This window comes from Micromesistius poutassou (genome assembly GCF_964030765.1).
Source record: "Micromesistius poutassou genome assembly, chromosome: 12".
NCBI classification, from domain to species: domain Eukaryota; kingdom Metazoa; phylum Chordata; class Actinopteri; order Gadiformes; family Gadidae; genus Micromesistius; species Micromesistius poutassou.
This window is the reverse complement of record NC_140282.1, coordinates 942,558-955,322: the sequence shown is the minus strand read 5'-3', so window position 1 is coordinate 955,322 and position 12,765 is coordinate 942,558. Positions and strand designations below refer to the sequence as shown.

The window sequence follows — 12,765 nt, the reverse complement described above, 5'->3', positions numbered from 1 at the left end:
AGAGAGCGGTTGAGTATCTGTAGTGTATCTGGTAGTAGAGTGACTGAGTCCCTCCGTGCTGCCAGAGCCTCGTCCCTGAGACCTGTCCGCAGCATTTGACACGGTGAACCACCAGATCCTCCTCGCCACTCTGGCCAAACTTGGCATTGCTGAATCTGCCCTATCCTGGTTCACATCCTACCTGACGAATTGCACCTATCAGGTAACATGGAATGGCTCCTTGCCCAAACCTTGCACGCTTGACACTGGTGTCCCTCAAGGCTCTGTACTGGGGCCCCTGCTGTGTAATTACATCGCACGGTTTTTCCTATCACTGCTACGCTGACGACACTCATCTATTCCTCTCTTTCCCCTCCTCTGACAAAAACCTGATATCTGAATGTCTGGCAGACGTCAGCACTTGGACAACAAGACTGAGCTCCTCCTAATGCCAGGGAAAGATTGCCCACACATGGACTTACTGGTCACTGTCGAGAATATCAATGTATCTCCTACTCCAACTGCCAGAAACTCCTAGTCCAAGCGCTGGTCATCTCCCGCCTCGACTACTGCAACTCGCTCCTGGCTGGACTCCCTGCCTCCGTGGTTAAACCTTTGCGTATCCAGAACGCGGCAGCGCGCCTCGTGTTCAACCTACCTAAATTCTCCCATGTGACCCCCTCTTCAGGGACCTCCACTGGCTCCCTGTAGTAGCTCGCATCAGATTCAAGATGATGGTACTGGCATACAAATAGGGGTGGGAAAAATAATAGATTCTTCGATGCATCGCGATTCTCTCTAAAACGATTCCGTCTCGATGCAAAAAAATTAATGATCGAAAACAAATTTAATAAATACATTTTGGTTGATAAAAAAATGTTTTTTTCAATTCCAAATAAATATAGATAAAAAGTATCTCTGTAAACGTCTGTTTTGCGTTCAGCAATCCGACAATCCCTTTAGCTGGGGTTTTACTGATGAGGATTTTCTTATTTTTTCTTCCCAGAGATTGGTTTAACCTTTGTTGGTGCAATTGCATTCATCGTATTTGTAGTTTTAGAGCTGAAACTATACACAAGATCATTGACCGCGGCCAAATTGAGTGCGTTCTCGCTGATAGACCATTTTGAGATCTGTTCCAACATGCATGCGAGTTATAACAGACATCAGCCTTAGAAATAATAAGACCTTTGGACATAATTCAATCTAGTGCGATCCCTTGCAGTGGACGGGTCGTGTCACATCCCAAATTATACATGTCACAAAGCATCTTCGGTACTGCTGTCGGTGGGGTTATCAATATGAATAATTGAATCGCTGACAATGCTCAAAGTATTTTGGTGGCCTGAAAATGGCTAGTATTAAAATGCATGAGGCAGATATCAATATGAGAGCAAGTTATTCAAAGGATGCAAACTTTCTTAATTATATTTTTTATAAAATATATATTAAAAAAATGATAAAATATATTTTTAAAATATCATATACGTATTCTCTACGATGAAATCATTAATTAAAAGACCTGGTTAAATCTCCAGCATGACTATGATATACTACTAAAAATACTATGATAAATACACTATATAAATTACTAAATATAGTATAAATACAATATGATCTACACCATTTATACTACTATAGCTACTATAAATACAATGATATATACTCTTTAAATAATATATGAGATATATACTATATATACTACTATATCCATTATTAATATCACTATATCTACTATGAATACTACTATTTATACAAAAAAATAATACATCTATAACTATGAGATACAGTAGCCTACAGTATTAATACTAGGCCAATATTCTTTGTAGGCTATTCGTGTGTGTATGTGTAAATATATCATATATATATATATATATATATATATATATATATGGGAAATTCTCACATGGAAGTGATGTTGGTGAACAGGTCCTCCATGTCGCCAGTTGATCCGTTGCTCGCCGGCTGTTGGACGGCAAGCAGCGGGAAGAAGCGGTCGCTGTCAGACCGGTTACAGAACACTTCCTCCGGGGAACAGATACAGCTTGGCGGGCAGTCCAGCATGGCGCTCCGGTAATGACGGAAGATGCTCATCATGAAAACGATCCTCCACCAGCACCACCAACACCAAGCCATAACTTCACCCGGGAGGGAGTCCCTGAGCACCGCAGAGGTGGAGAGAGGTAGAGGAGAGAGTGAGGTGAAGGAGAGAGAGAGAGGTAGGAGAGAGAGAGGTGGAGGAGAGAGGATGAGAGGAGGTGGTGGAGCGTTTAAATCCTGAACGGTATTCGCCTCATTAGATGTAGTGTCCACGGTCTGATACTCGCTTTGCCAACATTCAAATGAAGAGAATCTTTTTTGGGATGCCGTAGGGATGATCCGGAGTATTTTCACCCCAGGGCGCGACCCTCCTCACACCTAGCAGCCGACAACACGAGCACCAGAGACGGTATGAACGGATGAGATCCAGGCGAAGACCACCTCTAGCGCTCTGACGTGTGTCGGTCAGTCAGGCGACGGCCGGACAGACTGACCATATAAGGCCATCCGACCCAGCCCATCACATAACCATATACATAAGTTTATACATATGTTTATATATATATATATAGGTATATATATAGTAACTATTAATTAGTAGTATTTATAATAGATGCAGTAGTATACAATGTAGATATAGTAATATCTCTGTAGTTATTATGATATAGTATTTATAGCAGATATAGGGGTTTCTCTGTAGTTGTATAATATACTGTTTGTATATATCAATTTATGTATGTATGTAGGTAACCATACTATTAGCGGACCTGAGTCCAGGTAACCATGGTTTCAGCATTCCTGAGAACGGGTAACCATGATTACAGCTGTCCTGACACAGGGTAACCATGGTTACAGATTTCCTGACACCAGATAACCATAGTTACAGATGTCGTAAGACCGGGTTACATGCTGAGGAGATACATAGAGGAAGGAGAGAGGAGGAGAGGAGAGAGGAGGAGAGGAGAGAGGAGGAGGGGAGAGGAGGAGAGGAGAGAGGAGGAGGGGAGAGGAGGAGAGGAGAGGAGAGAGGAGGAGAGGAAAGAGGAGAAGGGAGGAGGAGGAGGGGAGAGGAGGAGAAGGGAGGAGGAGGAGGGGAGAGGAGGAGAGTACAGGGGAGGAGAGGAGAGAGGAGGAGAGGAGGAGGAGAGAGGAGAAGGGAGGAGGAGGAGGGGAGAGGAGGAGAGTACAGGGGAGGAGAGGAGAGGAGAGGAGGAGAGGAGGAGAGGAGAGGAGAGAGGAGAGGAGAGAGGAGGAGAGGAGAGAGGAGAAGGGAGGAGGAGGAGGGGAGAGGAGGAGAGTACAGGGGAGGAGATGAGAGGAGGAGAGGAGAGGAGGAGGAGAGAGGAGGAGAGGAGAGAGGAGGAGAGGAGAAGATAGCGGAGGAGAGGAGAGGAGATGGTTTAGCCGACTACTGTTGTGAAAAACTGAACAAACGTGAACTCCTGAACTCCCAAACAGAACTGGAGACACACGGAAAACTGAATATCATAAAAGACGGCCGTCAAACTCACTGTAGCAGAGAACCAAACCACCACAGTGAGGGAGACAAGACGGAAACTGGTCGCCTGCCTTAAGAGACAGTATAGCTACTGCTGTGAGACAGTGAGAGAGAGAGAGAAAGAGAGACAGAGAGAGAGACAGAGAGAGAGAGAGAGCGATAGAAAGAGAGAGACAGAGAGAGGGAGTTGGAGACACAGAGAGAGAGAGAGAGAGAGAGAGAGAGATAGAGAGAGGGGGGGGGGGGTTGTAGACAGAAAGAGAGAGAGAGACAGAGGGAGAGAGAGGTAGTTGGAGACACAGAGAGAGAGAGAGAGAGATAGAGAGAGAGAGAGACAGAGAGAGAGAGACAGAGAGAGAATTTGGATAATGGAACAGTAGAGACTACAGACCAGAGGGGAACTCTGAGCTAACCAGGTGAGAGAGTGAGAGGGTGAGTGTGTGAGTGTGTGAAGGTAACGTCCAGCGCAACCAATCCAGTAAAGCAGCAGATCAACACAGACGTGCTAATGTCCGCCTGCATCCAATCATCCACGGTGTTTAATGTGGACGTTTAAACAGCTGCTGGGAGGAAATCCCTCAAAAGTAAATCCTTTAACGCTAAACCCTTTTTAACCTGAATGACCTTCATCAGATGTCCACTCTTCATCATTAACAAGCCTACTATCACAACTCTCTCCTCCTCCCTACTCCTTTGTCCTCTCCTCGTCTCCTCCTCTCCTCTTTCCTCTCCTCTCCTCATCTATTTCCTCCTCACCTCTCTCTTCTCTCCCCTCTCTCGTCTCCCCTCTCCTTCTCTCCTCCCTCTTCCCTCCTCCTCTCCTCCTCTTCACATCCCTTCTCTCTTTTTCCATACTCCTCCCTCCTCTTCTCCCTCCCCCACTCCTCTCTCCTTATCTTCTCTCTCCTCTCTCCTCACCTCCTCTCTTCTCCTCCTCTCCTTCTCTCCTCCCCTCATCTCCTCTCCTCCTTTTCTCATCCTTTCTCTCCTCTTCCCTCCCTCGTCTTCTCGCTCCTACTCGCCTCTGGCTCTCCTCTCCTCTCCTCATTTCCTCTTGTCTCTACTTCTCCTCTCTCCTCCTCTCCTTATCTCCTGTACTACTACTACTACTACTACTACTACTCAATCCCCCCTCTACTCCTCCCCCCTCTCCTCTCCTCTCTCCTCCTCCCCCCTCCCCTCCTCTCTTCTCCTCTCCTTTGTTAGAACAGGGATTGACAACTCCCCAAATCCAGAAAATCCAGGTTTTGCTGCAGTGGAGTCAGGTGGATGGAGAGATGGTGGGAGGGGTCTTTGCAGAGAGTGTGACCAAATGAAAGTATGTGTAGAGGGAGTGCCTGGTGACAGCTCTCATGACCCTTAACCTCCAGCTCTCCAAAAGCACATCGCCGGCTGGGCTTTTAGCCATGCCTGGAAATAACCATGATTCATCTTTAATGACCACTGAGATGTGGAGAGAACAGAGATCCAAAACAGCAGAAAGATAGTCATCTACGCTAGTACGGGGACAACTATTAGATTGCTCATTACCTAAAGAACATGCAGTCCTCTCTCACAAAAACACAAACAGATAACCCCTCCCCTTCATTCACTCAGTGTGAAAGCCCCACCTGCCATGCTAAAGGTAGAACATGTGTTGGGTTTGCGGTGTATAGTGAGCTATAGTGTATAGACATAAATAATTGAAGCATCTGAAATGGGAAGCATGCTGTGTTCGGTCGAATAGGTCAATATTTTAGGATAGCTTGTTCTGGCCTTTCTTGTATCTCTCCCGGCAGATGGAAGTGTATTAATATTAGGGATGTCTGAACCTTTCTCTATTACCAGGCTATAAGTGTGTACCTTTCTCTATAGCTATGAGTGTGTACCTTTCTCTACAGCTATGAGTCTGTACCTTTCTCTACGAGTCTGTACCTTTCTCTATAGCCATGAGTCTGTACCTTTCTCTATAGCCATGAGTATTTACCTTTCTTTATAGCCAGGCTATGAGGCTGTTCCTTCCTCATAATAGCTTAAAGGATGCGTTCCCAGCCACTAGCCAGTGGCTGTGCATCCACGCGCATCCGTTCTGCTATCGGCTGGTAAGGGCTTTCTGGATATGTCCACGGGGTAACCTGCGGTGAGTGTTTACATGCAAAAACACAAAGTTTATACTGTTTCGCCACACTATTTGAGTTAAATGAGCACGGTGGTGTCTCGTAAGGAACCAGCTCGTGTTACATGTCTTGGAATGGTATTCTGAATGTGTTTAGAAGCCCCAAAAGCGGATAAAGAGCTTGCCGCCATAGGTTAGCGTTATAATTATTCTGTAGCGCCGGCAGCCAGTGCAGCTCTCTGGCTTGGTCTAATCAATTTTCGTCTGGTTTTTAGCTTCCCTCAATATGGGGTGACCCTCAGGAAAACAATAATGGGGTTAAAAATCACTGGAGTTCTCCGGTAAGAGGAAGGTAATCCTCATAGCCTGGCTGACAGAAACCTGTATGTATATATATATATATATATATATATATATATATATATATATATATATATATATGTGTGTTTTTGTTCCGTTTCTACAGACAACCTGATCCACTTTTTGAATGATGAAACCTTTATTTTCTTTTTCCTGGATGCGTTTTTGTACAAAATCTAAAATAACAGAACATAGCACACATGTAGGAGAGGGTAGATGTAAGGGTCAGGGGTCAAGGAGAGGGTAGGGTAGGGATCATAGGGTCAGAGGTCAAGGAGAGGGTAGGTGTCATAGGGTCAAGGAGAGGGTAGGTTTCTTGGAGAGGGTAGGTGTCTTGGGGTCAGAGGTCAGGGGTCAAGGAGAGGGTTGGTGTCTTGGGGTCAGAGGTCAGGTGGTAAAGGAGAGGGTAGGTGTCTTGGGGTCAGAGGTCAGGTGGTAAAGGACAGGGTAGGTGTCTTGGGGTCAGAGGTCAGGTGGTAAAGGACAGGGTAGGTGTCTTGGGGTCAGAGGTCAGGGGTCAAGGAGAGGGTAGGTGTCTTGGGGTCAGAGGTCAGGTGGTAAAGGAGAGGGTAGGTGTCTTGGGGTCAGAGGTCAGGTGGTAAAGGACAGGGTAGGTGTCTTGGGGTCAGAGGTCAGGTGGTAAAGGACAGGGTAGGTGTCTTGGGGTCAGAGGTCAGGGGTCAAGGAGAGGGTAGGTGTCTTGGGGTCAGAGGTCAGGTGGTAAAGGACAGGGTAGGTGTCTTGGGGTCAGAGGTCAGGGGTCAAGGAGAGGGTAGGTGTCTTGGGGTCAGAGGTCAAGGAGAGGGTAGGTGTCTTGGGGTCAGAGGTGGAGGAGGAAGGGCCTGATCTTATCCAGGTAGGACGGCTTCAGGTAGTCCTTGAGTTCACTCCTCCTGACCCAGAGGGAGGAGGGCGCTGGAGGGGGGAGGGGTCCGCTCAGCACGGCCTTGAAGAAGAACACCTTGACCCCCGTGACGCCCTCGCTGCCCCGCACCGACCGGGGCATCCGGTACTTAAAGAGGCCGCAGGGGGCGTTGCCCAGGAAGACCGTCTGCACGTCTAGACCTGCGAACCAGACACGCATTACATCATCATTACATCATCATTACATCATCATTACATCATCACGTCTAGACCTGCAAACCAAACACGCATTACATCATCATTACATCATCATTACATCATCACGTCTAGACCTGCAAACCAGACACGCATTACATCATCATTACATCATCATTACATCATCATCACGTCTAGACCTGCGAACCAGACACGCATTACATCATCATTACATCTTCATCACTAATGTATGAGATGAGATTTAGACATCTGTTCCCGATGTGTTGTACGCTATATATTCAACGCTATAGGTTCTTGTCTAGAATCTCTTCTAGACTAATCGCTCGCTGATGCGTTGTCAAGTCAGTTGGTTGGCTCATACATCAACCAAGAGAAAGCAAGGGGGCTTCATATGCAAATGTGTCTGGAACATTGCTATGCCCCTTCTATTATCATACATTATTCATCTCTCTCTCTCTCTCTCTCTCTCTCTCTCTCTCTCTCTCTCTCTCTCTCTCTCTCTCTCTCTCTCTCTCTCTCTCTCTCTCTCTCTCTCTCTCTCTCTCTCTCTCTCTCTCTCTCTCTCTCTCTCTCTCTCTCTCTCTCTCTCTCTCTCTGCATATCAACTGGGGTCGAGGTTATAAATAAAGAATGCTGTGACTGATCACCAGGTGTGGAGGCGAGTGCTCTCTGGGCCGTGGTCTTCAGGGTCTCCCCAGCCTCCCAGGGGGTCTGGGGCAGCAGCCACAGCCTCTCGGGCCCCACCTCCTGCTGGGTGAGGAGGAGCAGCGGCTCGGCCAGACAGCGGTCCGCCCGCTCCACACTGGCATCCACCACGCCTGGAAAACACAACGCAACATCTGGATAACACAACACAACATCTGGATAACACAACACAACACTCGGATAACACAACACCTCATGGTGTTGTGTGAATCATGGTGCTATCCAGTTGTGCGGTACTCCGGTACGTCCGACCGGTTTCTAGCGAGAACGTGACGTCATTTCCTGGCTTGCAGCACTTCAGCGTTTCACCGTTTGTCATTGGCTAGTCACGGTTAGCTACATTAGCCTCTTTAGCAAACCAGCTTGAAAACAAACAACACAACTTTACATTGCACTGCACGCACAGGGAGGCCGTGCGATGCATACATTGGTGACAGGATTAAAGTAGCAATGTAGTCAAGTGTGTAAGAGCATTTGAAATCGACATTGAAACGACCAACGTGGTACGAATACAAAGAAAACAAATCTCTCTACGGGCGCAGCCTTTTTTGTGGTCGAGTCGTACGGTCGGCCTCACTGAACTCGGTCTCCTCTCAGAGTGGGAAGGTTTATACTACGACCAAAAGGGGGCGTGCCTACAAATGGACCCATAACCCGACACGGACACCTCGACACAAACCACACCACGCGCCCCCGATGCGACGGCTCACCTCGGGCCCGGGGCTGGGTGGTGAACCCCTTGAGCCTCTGCTCCCAGGCGTCCTCCAGGTCCTGGGTCAGAACGATGTCCTGGTCGCGGTCCGCCTCCTCCTCCTCGTCCGAGTCATAGTCCACCGCCTGCCTCCTCCTCAGCCTCTCTTTGTCGTCAAGGAGACGGAGCTCGTGGTCCGACATCAGGCTGCGCTCCAGCTCCATCTGAAACACATCGGCCACATCAACGCCTACCCGCCATCAACAGACCGAGCACACCACACAAAACCCTAACCCCCCCGCCAACAGTCATAACCTCAAAAACCCAACTCTAACCCTTAACACTGACCTACAACGCTGGCTTCAAACACTGACACAAAGCCATAACACTTACCTTAAAACGAACGAACCTCTAACACGTACCTAACCATAACCTCCTAGTACCACTTACCTCTGATGATAACCTCTACACCTAACCTCTAACACTCCACCAGCTACACCTGGTCAACCAACCCTAACACTAACACTAACCCCACAGCACCTCTAACCGGTATCACCGTAACACTTTGATCCCCCCTAACATGCACCCTCCCTAACGCCCAACCTTAACACACTCCAGACCGGACCGGCTCGTCCCCAGCCCCTAACCCCGTGATGGTACCTGGTGCATCAGCTCAGAGAACTTGGCCTCCAGCGGCCTCTGGTCCTCCGAGATGACCGCCAGCCGCTGCACGCACGCCGCCCCCAGCAGCCTCCAGGGCTCCGCCGCATGTTGACCCGCGGCCCGGGAGAACCGGCGGACGATCCCCGTCTCACCGGCCGCAAGGCGTCCGGCGGAGGTGGAGAGTTTATAGAGTTGATGGAAACAGCGACCTGCCATTCTCACCACGGGCGCTGACATCTTGCTTCTCCCACAAGTCCTTGCGGCGGACGAGTTCATTAAAGGAGACAAAGGGGTGGTCTCAAAACATAATCATGTTGTAGGAAACTAACGCTCTTCCGAGGTTTAATTGAAACTACTTTACAATCCGTTACAATATTTACACGCCGTTCCATCTGTGCTGAATACAAACATATCTTAATATGATGTAAGGTGTAGTGAGGGAGTATTCAGTTGCCCCCCCGAGGACTTGGACCCGACCCAGCGGGCCTGCTTCAATGTCAGCGTGTTGTTGAGCTGCTCGGACAAACATCACATAAAATCACCGAATATCACCTATTATCAAACCCTATGGCATCAGATCATATATGATAACCCCAAGAGTGAACGCGTGAATCATGTTGAAGCTGAACGCTTCGTTGCTGGGCTCTCTACAGAAGGTGTGCTGCTCCAGGTAATCACACTTAAACCACAGTGTTACTTAACCCTTCGGTTATAAGATGTTTATTTCTACAGATTAATGCAATTCATTCTTAAAGTCGATGTCATTATATTACAAGGATAGTTGGATAGTTATACGGATGCATCATGCCATTCGTTCTTATGGTTTATATCTGTTATATTAAAACATTGGACAGTTGGATAGTTACACACATAACACACATGAATCATACGTTTGTTGAACATGTTTCATATTAACATGGTTCATACAACTGTTCCCTCCATATTAACATGATTCATACATGTGATTAACGTTCATATTAACTTGGTTCATACGCAGCAGCCCAGTTGAATGGAGATCACTTTGTACTCTATCTCGGAACCACTTCCATCAGGCTTAAATGTTTGTACTAGTAGGCCTACTGTTATTGTTGTACTTCCATTCATAAACTCTTAGTCTAAGAGTTAACACGCATTAATTGTCAAGCTTTAGCCTATTCTAAGAGTGAGTATTGATGAGGTGTTTTTATTCCTGGGTGGACTCTTGGTGTAGCCGGGGGGCTGTCGCTCTGCAGCGGGCAGTGGGCACCAGCGCCGCCGGGCAGCAGGAGCCGCCGGCGGCCACAGGGGGCGCAAAGGAGCCGGCCAAGGACTTCAGGTACCGCTTTAATAACGACCGCTCGCCATACAGACATTAACGCAAAGACCTGAGCAGATCTGAAATGTCTTCAATGTGTTTAATATATAAATTGAATAGTTAATTATACCTTATGTATACTCCTAGTTGATGTACACATTTGTCATTACTTTTATATAGGGTTTTATATTTGTCACTTTTACCTGTTTAATCCTGTTTCTAATACCACGTGAATCATGTGTTCTCCTTTCGGCCAGTCTGTACCCACCACTGCCCGGCCAAGACAGCAGTCTCCGGTGGGCGGGGCATAAGTTTGACCAGCTGCCCATCGCTCACATCAAGGCCACTTACAACAAGTAAGAAACGCTGGACCAGCTGCGTCTGTCATTCATTCTCGGGGGTCGCTGTGGTACTCTGTAGTCTCTGTAGTATAAATAGTTCTCTAGTTTGACTAGTTCTGTAATATTTATGGTTCTGTAATATTAATGGTTCGCGTTGTCGCGGGCAGTACTCACGTCCAGGTCACGGACAGCGCTGGCCTGTCATTGGTCAGGACGTCGTGCGGGACCGAGGGCTTCAAGAACATCAAGAAGTCGACGCCCATCGCCGCGCAGACCGCGGGACACTCTGCTGCCATGGTGACGACATCCCATAATAACCCACGGCTTTATCTAAACACGACGGCGCTTAAGTAACCGTGAGGATCCTCTGACACGTCTTATCATGGGCTGGATTCTGTGATGGAGCGCAGGGTTATCTAAAACAGGCGCTAACCTACTGTAGCCAACCTAGTGTTGGGCTGCGGTCGAATAGTCTTCTGCTTTGGACGCTTCCTAACGGAGTGAAATTACCCGGTAGCATCGAAGGTGCAGCCATGATAAAAGCTGTTAGAATTCTCTAAGTGATAAGGAAAGGAGCTTCAATGCTTCCTTTTTAATCTCCTTTAGCATAGGGTACACACTGGAACATCCTTAATAGAAATAGACAGTAGGAGCTAGCAGCTAACAGGCGCCAACCACCTGTACCTACCTGCTAACATGCTAACCTAGGGTTGGTCATGCAACAAAAAGCTACAAGGAGCGCGCCTGTTAAAGCCAGGGGCTAACTTCTAACTAGCGAGCTAACGTGCTAACGTTGTGCCCTGTCTTCCAACAGAAAGCCGTGGCTAAGGGCGTCACCTACGTACGCGTCGTGGTGAAGGGTCTCGGGCCGGGGCGTTTGGTACGTCTCTACACCACCTCCCTCCCTCAAAGTCATCACCTCCTCTTCCTATATCACCTAATCACCACAACAACCTCCTTTATAGTCATCATCACCACCTCCTCCTCTTCCTCATCATATTCATCCCCTCCACTCATAGTAATCAGTCCCCTCTCCTCATCCTCCGTCATCACGTCCTACACAACTCCCTCACCTTCATGTTCTTTAAATAGTCAGCCCTCTATATATATAAAATGTACTCTTCACTTATTCGTATTATGTACTTGAAATTCCCAGATAGGAAAATATAATATATGTATCTCACTTTGCTCTGATGTTATCTAACAGTGGCCCTTTCTCTCCAGTCTGCTATTAAAGGTCTGAGTATGGGCGGTATCGAGGTGGTCTCCATCACAGACAACACCCCTGTCCCCCACAATGGCTGTCGCCCACGCAAAGCCAGGAGGATCTGAGTGGACCAAACCATGTTGTACTGGAGGGGCTTGTGTGGGGTTGTGTTTATAATATGCAAATAAATTTAAATGTTTTTCACTACTTTGCTGGTGTGGAGTTATATGTGGAAGTACACACTCGAGTCGAGCACAAACAGAAGCTGCACTTCTTTAGTTCCTTCGTCTTCATATCAAAGGAACTAGGCATATTAAATCATAAAATCACGTCAGAGGTCAATTCTTTATGCTAGATGAGCATCTCACTGTTTAGCTGCTAGTTCCTCGATGAAAGACAAACCTTAATTTAATCCAAGGGAACCACTGGAGGTGTCAGCAGGTGTTCACTAGGAGCTAGTCTGGGGTTTAAACTAGGAGCTAGTCTGGGTTGGTATTTAAACTAGGAGCTAGTCTGGTGTTTAAACTAGGAGCTAGTCTGGTGTTTAATCTAGAAGCTAGTCTGGGTTGGTATTTAAACTAGGAGCTAGTCTGGGGTTTAAACTAGGAGCTAGTCTGGTGTTTAATCTAGAAGCTAGTCTGGTGTTTAAACTAGGAGCTAGTCTGGGGTTTAAACTAGGAGCTAGTCTGGTGTTTAATCTAGAAGCTAGTCTGGTGTTTAAACTAGGAGCTAGTCTGGGGTTTAAACTAGGAGCTAGTCTGGTGTTTAATCTAGAAGCTAGTCTGGTGTTTAAACTAGGAGCTAGTCTGGTG

General features: G+C 47.4%; 3 protein-coding genes across 3 annotated transcripts in view; 1 reads left to right on the top strand and 2 right to left on the bottom strand.

Annotated features, from left to right (window-relative positions):
• ntrk3b (neurotrophic tyrosine kinase, receptor, type 3b) overlaps positions 1-2,115 on the bottom strand; it is a gene marked incomplete at both ends in the record, with an annotated part of 18,857 nt that extends 16,742 nt beyond the window's left edge. Inside the window, one exon of the mRNA XM_084475858.1 lies at positions 1,886-2,115. Coding sequence (XP_084331984.1) covers positions 1,886-2,115 — 230 coding nt within the window. The remainder of the gene's footprint in view (positions 1-1,885) is intronic.
• Positions 2,116-6,760: 4,645 nt separating this feature from the next.
• Positions 6,761-9,349, bottom strand: mrpl46 (mitochondrial ribosomal protein L46). Its single transcript, XM_084476626.1, has 4 exons — positions 9,109-9,349; positions 8,468-8,672; positions 7,700-7,870; positions 6,761-7,037 (listed from the first exon to the last, which is right to left on the bottom strand). Exons 1-4 carry the CDS (start codon positions 9,346-9,348, stop codon positions 6,793-6,795), a joined length of 861 nt encoding a protein of 286 aa, XP_084332752.1. The 5' UTR covers position 9,349; the 3' UTR covers positions 6,761-6,792.
• Positions 9,350-9,595: 246 nt separating this feature from the next.
• On the top strand, positions 9,596-12,160 carry mrps11 (mitochondrial ribosomal protein S11). Its single transcript, XM_084475831.1, has 6 exons — positions 9,596-9,781; positions 10,322-10,426; positions 10,663-10,761; positions 10,914-11,043; positions 11,561-11,626; positions 11,971-12,160. The coding sequence occupies exons 1-6, from the start codon at positions 9,726-9,728 to the stop codon at positions 12,076-12,078; spliced, it is 564 nt and encodes a 187-aa protein (XP_084331957.1). The 5' UTR covers positions 9,596-9,725; the 3' UTR covers positions 12,079-12,160.
• The last annotated feature ends 605 nt before the right edge of the window (positions 12,161-12,765 follow it).